The sequence below is a fragment of the Coenobita brevimanus genome, chromosome 37 (genome assembly GCF_032717465.1).
Source record: "Coenobita brevimanus isolate Jiangsu-jjx chromosome 37, ASM3271746v2, whole genome shotgun sequence".
Lineage (NCBI taxonomy): Eukaryota > Metazoa > Arthropoda > Malacostraca > Decapoda > Coenobitidae > Coenobita > Coenobita brevimanus.
The window spans coordinates 999,775-1,014,774 of NC_136990.1; the positions used below are offsets into that span (position 1 = coordinate 999,775).

A 15,000-nucleotide genomic window follows, 5' to 3' on the forward strand; every position below is an offset into this window, starting at 1 on the left:
GTGGGGTGGGAGGGGGTTAGGCTGACTGGTAGGGGGTTGGGGTGGGGTGGGAGGGGGTTAGACTGTCTGGTAGGGGGTTGAGGTGGGGTGGGAGGGGGTTAGGCTGACTGGTAGGGGGTTGGGGTGGGGTGGGAGGGGGTTGGGTTGACTGGTGGGGGTTAGGGTGGGGTGGGAGGGGGTTAGGTTGACTGGTTGGGGGTTGAGGTGGGGTGGGAGGGTGCTAGGTTGACTGGTAGGGGTTGGGTGGAGTGGGAGGGGGTTATGTTGACTTATCTGGGGTTGGGGTGGGGTGGGAGGGGGTTGGGGTGACTGGTAGGGGGTTGGGGTGGGGTGGGAGGGGGTTAGGGTGACTGGTAGGGGGTTGGAGTGAGGTGGGAGGGGGTTGGGGTTGAGCTGGGGTGGGGGTTAGGGAGGGAGTTGAGGGACGTGTGTATAACCAGGCAGTGGATCCGACCAGTTATATCAGTGCCACCGCGTGAAGGCCTTGCTCTCCACCTCAGAACAAATCCACAAGAGTTAAGGGTGAGACAGGCCGAGGATGAGCTTCAAGGGTGACTAGTGGTCCTTGAAGTCGCACTCAGATCACGCAAGGTCTGTATGTAGCTGATTCATTCACTACTTCATGTCTGGATGTTGTGCAATGAGAGAGAGAGAGAGAGAGAGAGAGAGAGAGAGAGAGAGAGAGGGAGACAGACAGACAGACAAATAAGCGAAGAAAGAATGAGAGAGAGAAACAGACAGACAGACCAGTAAGGAAAAAGACATAATGAGAGAGAGAGAGAGAGAGAGAGAGAGAGAGAGAGACAGACAGACAGACAGACAGACAGACAAACTAATAGGGAAAGAAAAAGACAAAATGAGAGAGAGAGGGGGGGGGATAATACAGCTCTCCATCCTTTCCACAGCACTTCTTCGTGACTAGCACCATAGTGTTAATCTCTATATACCTCGATGACAAAGAGAGAGAGAGAGAGAGAGAGAGAGAGAAAGATGGGAAGGAGACTGTGAGAAGAGAAAGAGGAGGGGGAAGAGAGGAAGAGGAAGAGGAATAGGGGAAGAGAGGAAAATGAAGAGGAAAAGAGGAAGAAAGGAAGGGTAAGAGAGAGGCGGAAGGGGAAAGAGGAAGAGGAAGAGGGGAAGAGGAAGAGGGGAGGGGAAAGAAGGAAAGGGCAAAGGGAGAGATGGGATGGAGAGAAATGGAAGGGAAGAGGGGAGAGGGAAGGAGGAAAGGAAAGGGGAGGGAGGAGAGGGCAGAGGGAGAGATAGGGAGAAGAGAAAGAGAGGGGAAGGGAGGAAAGGAAATGGGGAAGAGGAAGAGGGAAAGGGGAGGGAGGAGGGGGCAGAGGGAGAGATGGGGAGGAGAGAAAGGGAGGGGGAAGGGAGGAAAAGAAAGAGGGGAGAGGGAAGAGGGGAAGAGGAAGAAGGAAGAGGGAAAGAGGAAGAGGGAAGAGGGAAGGAGGAAGAGGGAAGAGGGAAGGAGGAAGAGGGAAGAGGGAAGGAGGAAGAGGGAAGAGGGAAAGAGAAGGAGGGAAAAAGGAAAGAGGAAGAGGGAAGAGGGAAAGAGAAGGAGGGAAGAAGGAAAGAGGAAGAGGAAAGAGAAGAAGGGAAGAAGGAAAGAGGAAGAGGGAAGAGGGAAAGAGAAGAAGGGAAGAAGGAAAGAGGAAGAGGGAAGAGGGAAAGAGAGGGAGGGAAGAAGGAAAGAGGAAGAGGGAAGAGGGAAAGAGGAAGAGAGAAAGAGGAAGAGGGAAGAGGAAGATGGAAAGGGGAAGAAGGAGAGGACAGAGGGAAAGATGGGGAAGGGAGAAAGGAAGAGGGAAGGGAGGAGAGGAAAGGTGGAAGAGGATGAGGAAAGAAGGAAAGGGAGAAGAGGAAGAGGGAAGGAGAGATGGGAAAGACAGAAAGGGAGGAGAGGAAAAGGGGAAGAGGGAAGGAGGAAAGAGGAAGAGGGGAGAGGGGAAGAGGAAGAGGGGAAGAGGAAGAGGGAAGAGGAAGAGGGAGGAAGGGGAGATGACTGTGACCTAAGGGGACACTTGACCTAATATGACCTCACGTGACCTCAAGGGAAGGTTCGATCGAGGTCACAAGTTGACTGTGATTTGCTCTGACCCTGGAGAGAGAGAGAGAGAGAGAGAGAGAGAGAGAGAGAGAGAGAGAGAGAGAGAGAGAGAGAGAGAGAGAGAGAGAGTGACGTAACCTGAAAGAGAAAAAGAGGTGAGGAAAATAGGAGAGAAAGAGAGGGAAGGAAGAGGTGAAAGGAGAGGGAGAAAGAGAGGGGAGAAGGAGTGGAAGAGAGAGAGGGAGACAGAGATAGAGAGGGAGGGTGAGAAAGAGAGGGCAGAGAGGGAGATACAGGGAGTTGGAGGGAAAGAGAGGGGAGAAAGAGAGAAGGAGAGGGAAAGAGAGAAGGGAAGAAGAGAGAAGGAGAGTGAGAGAAACAGACTGGAAGAAAGAAGAGGGAAAGAGAGGGGAGTGAAAGGGAGAGAGAGGGGAGAAAGACAGAAAGAGAGGGGAAGAAGAGAGAAGGTGAGGGAAGGAGAGAAAGATGAAAGGTGGGGAAAGGAGGAGGAAGAAAGGAGGAGAGGGGAAGAAAGAGAGGGAAGGAAGAGTGAAGAGAGGGGGGAGGAGAGAAGGACAGGGAGAGAAAGAGAGAAGAGGAAGAGTGATTAGCGCGAAAGAGAGGGGAGGAATAGAGAAGGAGAGGAAGAAAAAGAGAGGGGAGGAAGAGAGAAAAAGAGAGGAGGAAGAGAGAGAAAGAGAGGAGGAAGAGAGAAAAAGAGAGGAGAAAAAGAGGAAGGTATGTGCTCTGAGACAAGGAAATGAAGAGTAAAATAAAATTAGAGAGACAGGTCGATATAGCTCACTGAGAGAGAGAGAGAGAGAGAGAGAGAGAGAGAGAATGATGACAAAGGAAGAACAGAAAGGACAAAGAAAAGAGGGAAAGAGAGAAAGCCAGAAGAGGAGACAGAGAGAGAGAGGCGAGAGGGGAAAAGAGAAACGGTAGGAAACAAAGGAGAGAGAAAGAGGGAAGGAGAGAAGAGGAAAGAGAGAAGACAAGGAAAACCATTAGGGTATTTTCCCATGGACCCCTCCCTCTCCACCCTCCACCCAAATTCCACCCTATCCCACCCATTACTTTGTCCTCTACACCCATTTTTTTTTAACACTCCTGACACTATCATTCCTTGAAGACATAAAAAAATCTTCACTCCACTCAAACTATTAATCCCACAGTCCTCATTTTCACAGGGTATACTCTCATGGCCCCTCTCCATCCACCACCCAAATTCCACTCAACTCCACCCATTACTTTGTCCTCCACACCCATTTCTTTAACCCGCCTACATTATGATTCTCTGACGATATTAAAAAATCTTCACTTCACTCAACCCATTTAAACTACAGTCCTCATTTTCACAGGTTATACTCTCATGGTCTCTCTCCACCTTCCATCAAAATTTCACCCAATTCCACCCATTACTTTATCCCCTACACCCATTTTTTGAACCCCCCCCCCACACTACCATTCTCTGACTATATTAAAAAAAAAAAAAATCTTCACTCAAACTATTAATCCTACAATCCTCATTTTTACAGGTTATATTCTCATGGCTTCTCTCCACCCTCCACCAAAATTCCACCCCATTCCACCCATTACTTTGTCGTCCACACCCATTTCTTTAACTCCCTACACTATGATTCTTTGACAATACCTAAAAAAATAAACCTCACTCCACGCAAACCATTAATCCTACACTCCTCAATTTTACAGAATATACTCTCTTGGCCCCTCTCCACCCTCCACTAAAATTTCACCTCCTTCCACCCATTTCTTTACCCCCTACACCCATTTTTTAACCCCCCACACTACCATTTTTTGAGGATAATCAAAAAATCCGCACTCCACTCAAACTATTAATCCTATAGCCCTAATTTTTACAGAATAAAGGAATACAAAGGAAAGCAAACAGCAACAGACCTTATGGTCCTTTCGAGGCTGCTTGTTACAGAGTAGACTATGACTACAAGATCTAACTCTACATGCTGAAGGATAAGGATAGTAAAGCAAGACTATGACTACAAGATCTAACTCTACATGCTGAAGGATAAGGATAGTAAAGCAAGACTATGACTACAAGATCTAACTCTACATGCTGAAGGATAAGGATAGTAAAGCAAGACTATGACTACAAGATCTAACTCTACATGCTGAAGGATAAGGATAGTAAAGCAAGACTATGACTACAAGATCTAACTCTACATGCTGAAGGATAAGGATAGTAAAGCAAGACTATGACTACAAGATCTAACTCTACATGCTGAAGGATAAGGATAGTAAAACAAGACTATGACTACAAGATCTAACTCTACATGCTGAAGGATAAGGATAGTAAAGCAAGACTATGACTACAAGATCTAACTCTACATGCTGAAGGATAAGGATAGTAAAGCAAGACTATGACTACGAGATCTAACTCTACATGCTGAAGGATAAGGATAGTAAAGCAAGACTATGACTACAAGATCTAACTCTACATGCTGAAGGATAAGGATAGTAAAGCAAGACTATGACTACGAGATCTAACTCTACATGCTGAAGGATAAGGATAGTAAAGCAAGACTATGACTACAAGATCTAACTCTACATGCTGAAGGATAAGGATAGTAAAGCAAGACTATGACTGCAAGATCTAACTCTACATGCTGAAGGATAAGGATAGTAAAGCAAGACTATGACTACAAGATCTAACTCTACATGCTGAAGGATAAGGATAGTAAAGCAAGACTATGACTACAAGATCTAACTCTACATGCTGAAGGATAAGGATAGTAAAGCAAGACTATGACTACAAGATCTAACTCTACATGCTGAAGGATAAGGATAGTAAAGCAAGACTATGACTACAAGATCTAACTCTACATGCTGAAGGATAAGGATAGTAAAGCAAGACTATGACTACAAGATCTAACTCTACATGCTGAAGGATAAGGATAGTAAAGCAAGACTATGACTACAAGATCTAACTCTACACGCTGAAGGATAGGGATAGTAAAGCAAGACTATGACTACAAGATCTAACTCTACATGCTGAAGGATAAGGATAGTAAAGCAAGACTATGACTACAAGATCTAACTCTACATGCTGAAGGATAAGGATAGTAAAGCAAGACTATGACTACAAGATCTAACTCTACATGCTGAAGGATAAGGATAGTAAAGCAAGACTATGACTACAAGATCTAACTCTACATGCTGAAGGATAAGGATAGTAAAGCAACCCCACCCCCAAACCCTCTAGGAAAAACTGGCAGGAAAAAGTGAGAAAAACCACCACGCAGCATGGAAAAACTGACATGGAAATTTTATAGGAAAGACTGAAAAGGAAAAGCTACATTCTATAATACATTATCTATAAGCTACCAGTATGAATAACCTGAAAGAGAAAGTAGTAAAGTACAATGAGTAATTTAATGAATAAATAACTCCGACATGACATTAGGTACGGGTACGTTGAGTTAACATTACACAGCGTGGAAAAGGCGCAGTGCACAGTGTGAACGTACACTCCTCGTCCCTCCTCACCCTTCACCAAAACCACCCCATTCCACCCATTACTTTGTCTTCCACACCCATTTCATTAACACCTCTGACACTATTTCCTCCCAGTTCCAACCACTTCCTTGTCCCGCACACCCATTTCCTTAGCACTCCTGACACTCTCATTCCACCCATTTCCACTCATTTCTACATCTCCCTGACACGCATTCTCGTGGGGCTCCCTAACACTTCTTCCTTGGCGATTTATTTTTGGATATGGCAGGTTAATATCCTTTTGTACGTTATTTATGCAGAGTATGGCGATATTGGAAGGATTTATGTAACACAGACAGAGAACAGTAAGCTGTAATAAGCAAAATAAATCGCTTAGGAAAAGGTGTTAGGGAGCTTTATGCAGAGTATGGCGATATTGGAAGGATTTATGTAACAGACAGAGGACAGTAAGGTGTAATAAGCAAAATAAATCGCTTAGGAAAAGGTGTTAGGGAGCTTTATGCAGAGTATGGCGATATTGGAAGGATTTATGTAACACAGACAGAGGACAGTAAGGTGTAATAAGCAAAATAAATCGCTAAGGAAAAGGTGTTAGGGAGCTTTATGCAGAGTATGGCGATATTGGAAGGATTTATGTAACACAGAAGAGGACAGTAAGGTGTAATAAGCAAAATAAATCGCTTAGGAAAAGGTGTTAGGGAGCTTCCTTAACAGACGAGAATACTGGTTCTTGTGTCTTGCATATGAGGCGAAAATGAGATAATGAAGAAAGAGAAATGAGAAGGAGGGAAGGAAAGTAGGAGAGATGAGGAGGAAAGAGAGGAAGCAGAGGGAGGAAATGAGAGAGGAAATGACAGAATGGAAGGAGGGATGGGGATGGAAGAGAGAAGGAAGAAAGAGGAATCAAGAGAGACGGGAAATGATAGAAGGGGAGGAGAAAGGAGGAAGAAATGGAGAAAATGGAGGGAAGATGAGGACATGAAGTGAAAGAGAGAGAAGAGGATGAAGGGGGGAGAGAGAGAGAGAGAGAAAGGAGAAAGAAGAGAGACAAAAAGAAGAAAGAAGAGAGACAAAAAGAAGAAAGAAGAGAGAGATAAGGAGAAAGGAGAGACACGAGAGAGAGAGAGAGAGAGAGAGAGAGAGAGAGAGAGAGAGAGAGAGAGAGAGAGAGAATGGAAAAGGAAGAGGCAAGAGAATGAAAGGGAGACGAAAGGAAGAGACAGTAAGAAGGAAAAGGAAAAGGAGAGAAGGAATCAGGGACATCAGAGAGAGGAAGGAGAAAGGAGAGAGAAGGAGAGACAAAAAGGGAAGGAAAGAAAGGAAGGAGGAAGATGATAAAGGAATGAAAGAGAGGAAGGAGGAAAGAGAAAGCAGAGAGGAAAGAAGGAAAAATGATAAGGGGAAGGAAAGAAAGGCAGGAGAGAAGGAAAGATGGAAGGACTGAAGGAAAGATGGAAGGAGGGAAGGAAGGATGGAAGGAGGGAAGGAAAGATGGAAGGAAGGAAGGAAAGAAAGGAAGGACAGAAGGAAAGATGGAAGGAGAGAAGGAAAGATGGAAGGAGGGAAGGAATGCGGGAAAGATGGGAGGAGAGAAGGAAAGATGGAGGAAAAGATGGAAGGAGTGAAGGAAAGATCGAAGGCGTGAAGGAAAGATGGAAGGAGAAGGAAAGATGGAAGGAGAGAAGGAAAGGTGAAAGGAGGGAAGGAAAGAGGGAAGGAAAGATGGAAGGAGAGAAGGAAGGATGGAAGGAGAGAAGGAAAGATGGAAGGAGGGAAGGAAAGGTGGAAGGAGGGAAGGAGAAGGAAGGATGGAAGGACAGAAGGAAGAATGGAAGGAGAGAAGGAAAGATGGAGGGAAAGATGGAAGGAGAGAAGGAAAGATGGAAGGAAGGAAAGATGGAAGGAAGGAAGGAAAGATGGAAGGAAGGAAAGAAAGACGGAAGGAGAGAAGGAAAGATGGATGGAAGGAAGGAAAGATGGAAGGAGAGAATGAGATGGAAGGAGAGAAGGAAAGATAGAAGGAGGGAAAGAAACATGGCAGGAGGGAAGGAAAGATGGAAAGAGAGAAGGAAAGAAAGGAAGGAAAGAAGGAAAGATGATAAGGGTAAGGAAGGAGGAAGGAGGAAGAGGGAAGGAGAGAAAGAAAGATGGAAAGGGAGAGGAAGGAGGAAAGAGGAAGAGGGAAGGAGAGAAAGGAAGGAAATGGAGGGAAACAGAAAACAGAGAGAAATTATTGGCAGGAGAAATGAGATATAGGAGATGATGACGATAATGAGGAACACTAGACTCCGATAATGTGAGAGAGAGAGAGAGAGAGAGAGAGAGAGAGAGAGAGAGAGAGAGAGAGAGAGAGAGAGAGACAGACAGACAGACAGACAGACAGACAGACAAATATAGAATGATTCACAGATGGTGAGAGAGAGAGAGAGAGAGAGAGAGAGAGAGAGAGAGAGAGATTCACCACCACTAAAACCACCACTACCACCACAATCACTACCACCACCACCACAATCACTACCACCACCACCACAATCACCACCATCACCACAATCACCACCACCACCACCACCACCATCACCACCACCACCACCACAGTCACAACCACCACCACCACAACCACCATCACCATCACAATCACCACCACCACCACCACCACCACCACAGTCACAACCACCACCACCACAACCACCATCACCATCACAATCACCACCACCACCACAATCACCACCACCACCACCACCACCACAGTCACAAACACCACCACCACAACCACCATCACCACCACAATCACCACCTCCACCACCATTCCATTATCGGAAAAATTTTTAAAAGACGGAAAAAAAAAAATAATCCCTTAACATTTTTTTGGTGGCGACTGTATCGGGTCATGAAATCGAACCTGGATGCTGCAAGGCTGGTTAATTGGAAAGGTGAGACAGGTAACGTGATGCTCTAGGTGGTGGGGTGGAGGGATAGGTGGGTGGATGGATTAATGGATGGATGGATGGATGGATGGGTGAGTGGGTGGATGGATGAATGGATGGATGGATGGATGGATTGGTGGGTGAGTGGGTGGGTGGGTGGATGGATGGATGGATGGATGGATGGATGGATGGATGGATGGATGGATGGACGGATGGATGGGTGGGTGGGTGGGTGGGTGGGTGGATGGATGGATGGATGTAGGGATTGGACAGATGAAAAATAATGACGAGAGAGAGAGAGAGAGAGAGAGAGAGAGAGAGAGAGAGAGAGAGAGACTGTCACACGAGAAAGATTTATAGATATTTAAAGAGGAAGCCAAAGAAAATAGGAATAAAAATGAAGGAAGGAAGGAAGGAGGGAGGGAGGGAAGGAAGGAAAGATGGATGGAAGGAAGGAAGGAAAGATGGATGGAAGGAAGGAAGGAAAGATGGATGGAAGGAAGGAAGGAAGGAAAGATGGATGGAAGGAAGGAAGGGAAGATGGATGGAAGGAAGGAAGGAAGGAAAGATGGATGGAAGGAAGGAAGGGAAGAAGTGAGGGAGGGAGGGAGGGAGGGAGGAAGCAGGGATGATGGGGGGATAAAGAAAGGGAAGAAAGAAGGAGTGAAGAAAAGGAGGACTGAAAAAAGGAAGGAAGGAAAGAAGGAAAGACGTAAGAAAAGAAGGAAGGCAAGGAAGAAGGAAGAAGGGAGGAAAGAAAAAGGAAAAGAGGAAAGAAAGGAGGAAGGAAGGAAAGATGGATGGAAAAAAGGAATGAAGAAAGGGAAAGAAAGGAGGAAGGAAGGAAGGAAAGAAGGAAGGAAAGAAGGAAGGAAGGAAGGAAAGAAGGAAGGAAAGAAGGAAGGAAGGAAGTGGGGATGATTAGGGAAAAAGAAAGGGTAGAATGAATTAAGGAAGGGAGGAAGGAAAGAAGGAAGGAAGGAAGGAACGGACGAAGGAGAGAAGGAAGGAAGGAAGGAACGGAGGAGGGAGAGAAGGAAGGAAAGCAGTAGGGACGATGAGGGAAAAAAGGAAAGAAAAATGGAAGGAAAGGAGGAAGTAAGGAAGGAAAGATGGGAAGGAAGGAAGGAAAGATGGGAAGGAAGGAAGGAAAGATGGGAAAGAAGGAAGGAAAGATGGGAAGGAAGGAAGGAAAGATGGGAAGGAAGGAAGGAAAGATGGGAAGGAAGGAAGGAAGGAAAGATGGGAAGGAAGGAAGGAAAGATGGGAAGGAAGGAAGGAAAGATGGGAAGGAAGGAAGGAAAGATGGGAAGGAAGGAAGGAAGGAAAGATGGGAAGGAAGGAAGGAAAGATGGATGGAAGGCAGGAAGGAAGGAAGGAAGACCAAAGATAAGAAAACACAGAAGAGGAAGAGAAAAGAGGAAAGAGAGAAAACATGATGAAGAGGAAGAGAGTGAGGAAGGAAGGAGAGAAAGGAGGGAAGAAGGAAAGAGAGAAGGAGGAGGAGGAGGAGGAGAAAATCGAAGGACAGTAAAATGAGGAAGAAAAAGAGGATGAAGGAGAGAAAAGAGAAGGGAAGAAAAGGAGGAAGGAAGGATGAGGGAGAGAAAGAATGATGGAGGAGGGAAGGAAGTAAGGATGAAGGAGAGAACGAAAGAAGGATGGAGACAAAAAATGAAGGATGAAGGAAAGAAGGATGGATGACGGAAAGAAGGATGGATGAAGGAGAGAAAGAAGGAAGGAGAAAAGGAGGGAAGGATGAAGGAGAGAAGGAAGGATGAAGAAGAGAAAGAAGGAAAGAGAAAAGAAGGGAAGGATGGAGAGAAGGAAGGAAGGATGAAGGAGAGAAGGAAGGAAGGATGAAGGAGAGAAAGAAGGAAGGAAGGATGAAGGAGAAAGAAGGAAAGATGAAGGAGACAAAGAAGGAAGGGTAGAGAGAAAAAAAGAATGGATGGAGAGAAAGAAGGAAGGATGAAGGAAAGAAGGACTGAAGGAGGGAGGGAAGGATGGAAAGAAGGAAGGATGAAGGAGAGATAGAAGGAAAACAAAGGAAGAAATAAGCAGGCAAAAAACAATAAGAAAGACGTATTTTCCTCCCCAGAGAGAAAGAGAGAAAGAGAGAAGAAAGAAAAGAGAGAAGAAAGAAGCAAAGACAGAGAACCAAGAGGGAGTAGAGAGGAGAAAGACAAAACAGAGGAGAGAGAGAAGAGAGTAAAAGAGGGGAAGGAAGTGAATGAAAGACAGAAGAGGGATGTGTGGCCGCGAGGGAGAAAGATGATAATTTCCCGAAGGATCCCCACTTGTGCAGACGGAAGTGAGAGTTTACAAGAGAAAATCCACCCCAACCCACCCCCACCTGCCCCACCCCCACCCAACCCCACCCTAACCCAGCCCGACCCCATCCCAACCCAGTCCCAAGCTGTCCCACCCAACCCTGCCTCACCCCACCCCACCCCAACCCTCTTCTTCTTCCCTCCCTTTTACCCCACCCCACCCTAACTTGCCTCAGTTCATCCCAACCCACCCCACCCCAACTCCCCACCATTCCCTTCCCTTCCCCTCCCCACCATGCATCCCCCTTCCCTTCCCCTCCCCACCACACATCCCCCTTCCCTTCCCCTCCCCACCACACATCCCCCTTCCCTTCCCCTCCCCACCACACATCCCCCTTCCCTTCACCTCCCCACCACACATCCCCCTTCCCTTCACCTCCCCACCACTCATCTCCCCTTCCCCTCCCCACACGCATCCCCCTTCCCTTCCCCTCCCCACCACCCATCTCCCTTCCCTTCCCCTCCCCACCACTCCTACTCCTACCCCTTCCCCTCCCCTCCCCAGCACGCATCCCCCTCCCTCACTTAACCACCAAGAATACGGCGTTAGGGGAAAGATAAATAATCCCTTGGGGGTAAAGGATGTTCCCTAGCACCTCTTCCGTAGCGATTTATTTTGGATATGGCAGGTTAACATCTTTTTGTACGTTATTTATGCAGAGTATGGCGATATTGGAAGGATTTATGTAACACAGAAGAGGACAGTAAGGTGTAATAAGCAAAATAAATCGCTTAGGAAAAGGTGTTAGGGAGCTTTATGCAGAGTATGGCGATATTGGAAGGATTTATGTAACACAGAAGAGGACAGTAAGGTGTAATAAGCAAAATAAATCGCTTAGGAAAAGGTGTTAGGGAGCTTTATGCAGAGTATGGCGATATTGGAAGGATTTATGTAACACAGAAGAGGACAGTAAGGTGTAATAAGCAAAATAAATCGCTTAGGAAAAGGTGTTAGGGAGCTTTATGCAGAGTATGGCGATACTGGAAGGATTTATGTAACACAGAAGAGGACAGTAAGGTGTAATAAGCAAAATAAATCACTTAGCAAAAGGTGTTAGGGAGCTTTATGCAGAGTATGGCGATATTGGAAGGATTTATGTAACACAGAAGAGGACAGTAAGGTGTAATATGCAAAATAAATAGCTTAGGAAAAGGTGTTAGGGAGCTTTATGCAGAATATGGCGATATTGGAAGGATTTATGTAACACAGAAGAGGACAGTAAGGTGTAATAAACAAAATAAATCGCTTAGGAAAAGGTGTCAGGGAGCTTTATGCAGAGTATGGCGGTATTGGAAGGATTTATGTAACACAGAAGAGGACAGTAAGGTGTAATAAGCAAAATAAATAGCTTAGGAGAAGGTATTAGGGAGTTCCTCAACCAATGACAATATCAGCCTAGGGACCTTGATCTTATACTGACTGCTCTCGAATCCATTTACCTCATACTTGCTTGATCCATAACCTTTCCACTAAATTAAGTTCACCTTGTACCTTAATTGCTTACCTTTTCTTGTTACCTTGACCTCCGACAGATTCTCTCTCTCTCTCTCTCTCTCTCTCTCTCTCTCTCTCTCTCTCTCACACACACACACACACACACACACACACACACACACACCTGTTAATTAAGGGACTTACCTGATGGGCGGGCAGGTGGAGGGATACGCCCCTAACTCCCCCGGGGTCATCGCTCCCGTATGGCCGCACGTACTGTGTCTCCACCTGAGGGATAGATAGACAGATAGATAGATAGATTGATAGATGGATAGATAGATAGATAGACTGATAGACAGACAGATAGATGGATGGATAGATAGATGAATACATAGATACAGATAGATAGATGGATAGATAGACAGATAGATGCATACTTACACATACATACATACATGCATACAATACATACATACACATACATACATACATACAGGCATATAGAGATAGATAGACAGATAGACATAGATTTATAGATAGATAGACATAAACAGGCAGGTTGATAGACTGGTAGATAGATAGACAGATAGATAGATAGACAGACAGATAGATAGATGAATACACATACATACATAGATTACGTATATGCATACATACATATATACATTGTTACGGAACAGAGAAAGATAATGTACACTTTAAGTGAGAATACGAAGAGTCACTACTGTCCCGTAAAGTTCCAGGTTCAAAACAAAAGAGTTAGGTAAAATTACAAGTTAAAGTTTAATGCTTAAATTAACAACAAAACATTCAGGACTCATAAGGATAATGTAATGGCAAATAAACAGGTTAAATATATGGTTAACTGCAATAGCCTCTATTAACATGAAATTAGCAAGAGTAAATTTATCTAAGTCAGCCCTGATAAAATGAGATACCAGATAATACTCAGTGAATGCCAGATAAATAATTACAGATACAAACTATTATCAAAAATGACTGACATAAAGAACCCCACACGAATTACAAAAACTTCACTAGGCCTACAAATTAAACTTATGCTATACAGTACAAGAAAAAATGCAACAACAGTTATACTCAAATTACACACAGCTGCTAGATGGTTGGAGATTTCTTGAGCACTCACAATAATAATATCTGTACAGGGGAGGACAGAGATGTGAACAAAATGAGGAGCAGATCTAAGTGGCAATGATGCAGAGACTGAGCTCATTATATAGGGGCCAGCAGAGCCTGATACAACTTGTAAGCAGGACGCGCAAATGAAGCCATGGGGACAAAGAGTTGACAATCCCGCACTGAACAACAGAAAGGACGACTTACTCTACTATAACGGTAGAAGGGGGGGGACTGAGGCAGAACACGCTCGTGATCAAACATGCAGCAACTGTGCGTTAAAATTACACAAGGATGATGAAATCATAGGCTATGTAACAATAGATAGACAGACAGATAGATAGATGAATACACATACATACATAGATTACGTACATGCATACATACATATATACATACACACATATAGATAGATAGATAGACAGATAGATAGGTATAGATAAACAGACAGAGGGACTAATAGATATACTTATAAATATTCATCTATTTTGTAATACCGTGACTATCTATTAGTATTTATCTATCTGTCTATCTCAGTTCTCTCTCCACGTCTAAGGGGAGCGGGGTGGCTCAGTGGTAGAGCGTTGGACTCGAGATCGCGAGGTCGAGAGTTCGCTCCGGGAATAATACCTCTGAGTGTCTATCTATCTATCCAACTATCTGTCTATTTATCTGTCTATCTGCCTATCTATCTATTTATCTGTCTATCTGTCTTTATCTATCAATCAATCTATCTATCCATATATCTATCTATCTGTCTATCTATCTATCGATCTATCTACCTATCTATCTTTCTATCCTAGCAGGCGTACCCGGCGTTGCCCAGGTAAGCCCTATCATTGTGCATACCGGGATTACCTAGACCCAGAGTGCACACCTCCTCCAATACCTCATTCCAGACGCCTCAGATCAGCACCAAAATTGAATCAACTCTTCCTTGTCCCACGGCCCACAAATCCACAAAATTCCATTCAAATTCGCTCATAACTTTTTGAGATAACTTGAAGACATACAAACAAAAACTTGAACGTAACTGGTAGGGGTGATGATGATGATGGTGATAATAATAATAATAATAATAATAATAATAATAATAAAACATCAATTATTATAATAAAAATAATAATAATAATCCATCCATCATCCATTCTTACGTTGCCCTATGAGGAGCGTAGGAGCCCGGGGCTAGGCAAGTTGGTCCTGACATTTAAGATGAGAGTGACCAGCCTCACTCATCCCTGAGTGGCATTACGTGAGCAATAAACCCCAACCATCCCTTGGATATAAACCTTCACTGGCTCAATCCGATTGGAGCGCCGTAATTACCCACTAAACCACCAGGCGCCATAATTTGGTTATATGGTTACCACCCAGCGTAGTAAATGGTTTCCTGGTGTACAGGAAACCATTTGGCTTGTCACTCAGTGTAGAGTCACCCACAGGCAGAAGGAAGAGGAAAGAATGAAGGAAAGAAAGACAGAAGAGGATGGAAGGAAAGAAGGATGGAGGAGAGGAAAGGGCAGACACCCGAGAGCTGCACTACATCGAGTGAGTGGATGGTGAGCGCCCCCACCTACCACGATAATAATAATAATAGTAACAATAATAATAATAAAAATA

The 15,000-nt window shown here is 44.7% G+C and overlaps 1 protein-coding gene across 1 annotated transcript in view; it reads right to left on the reverse strand.

Moving 5' to 3' along the window:
* Window positions 1-15,000, reverse strand: part of LOC145396380 (uncharacterized) — a 175,801-nt gene that overhangs the window by 36,345 nt on the left and 124,456 nt on the right. Inside the window, exon 6 of the mRNA XM_080269773.1 lies at window positions 12,448-12,525. Coding sequence (XP_080125899.1) covers window positions 12,448-12,525 — 78 coding nt within the window. The remainder of the gene's footprint in view (window positions 1-12,447; window positions 12,526-15,000) is intronic.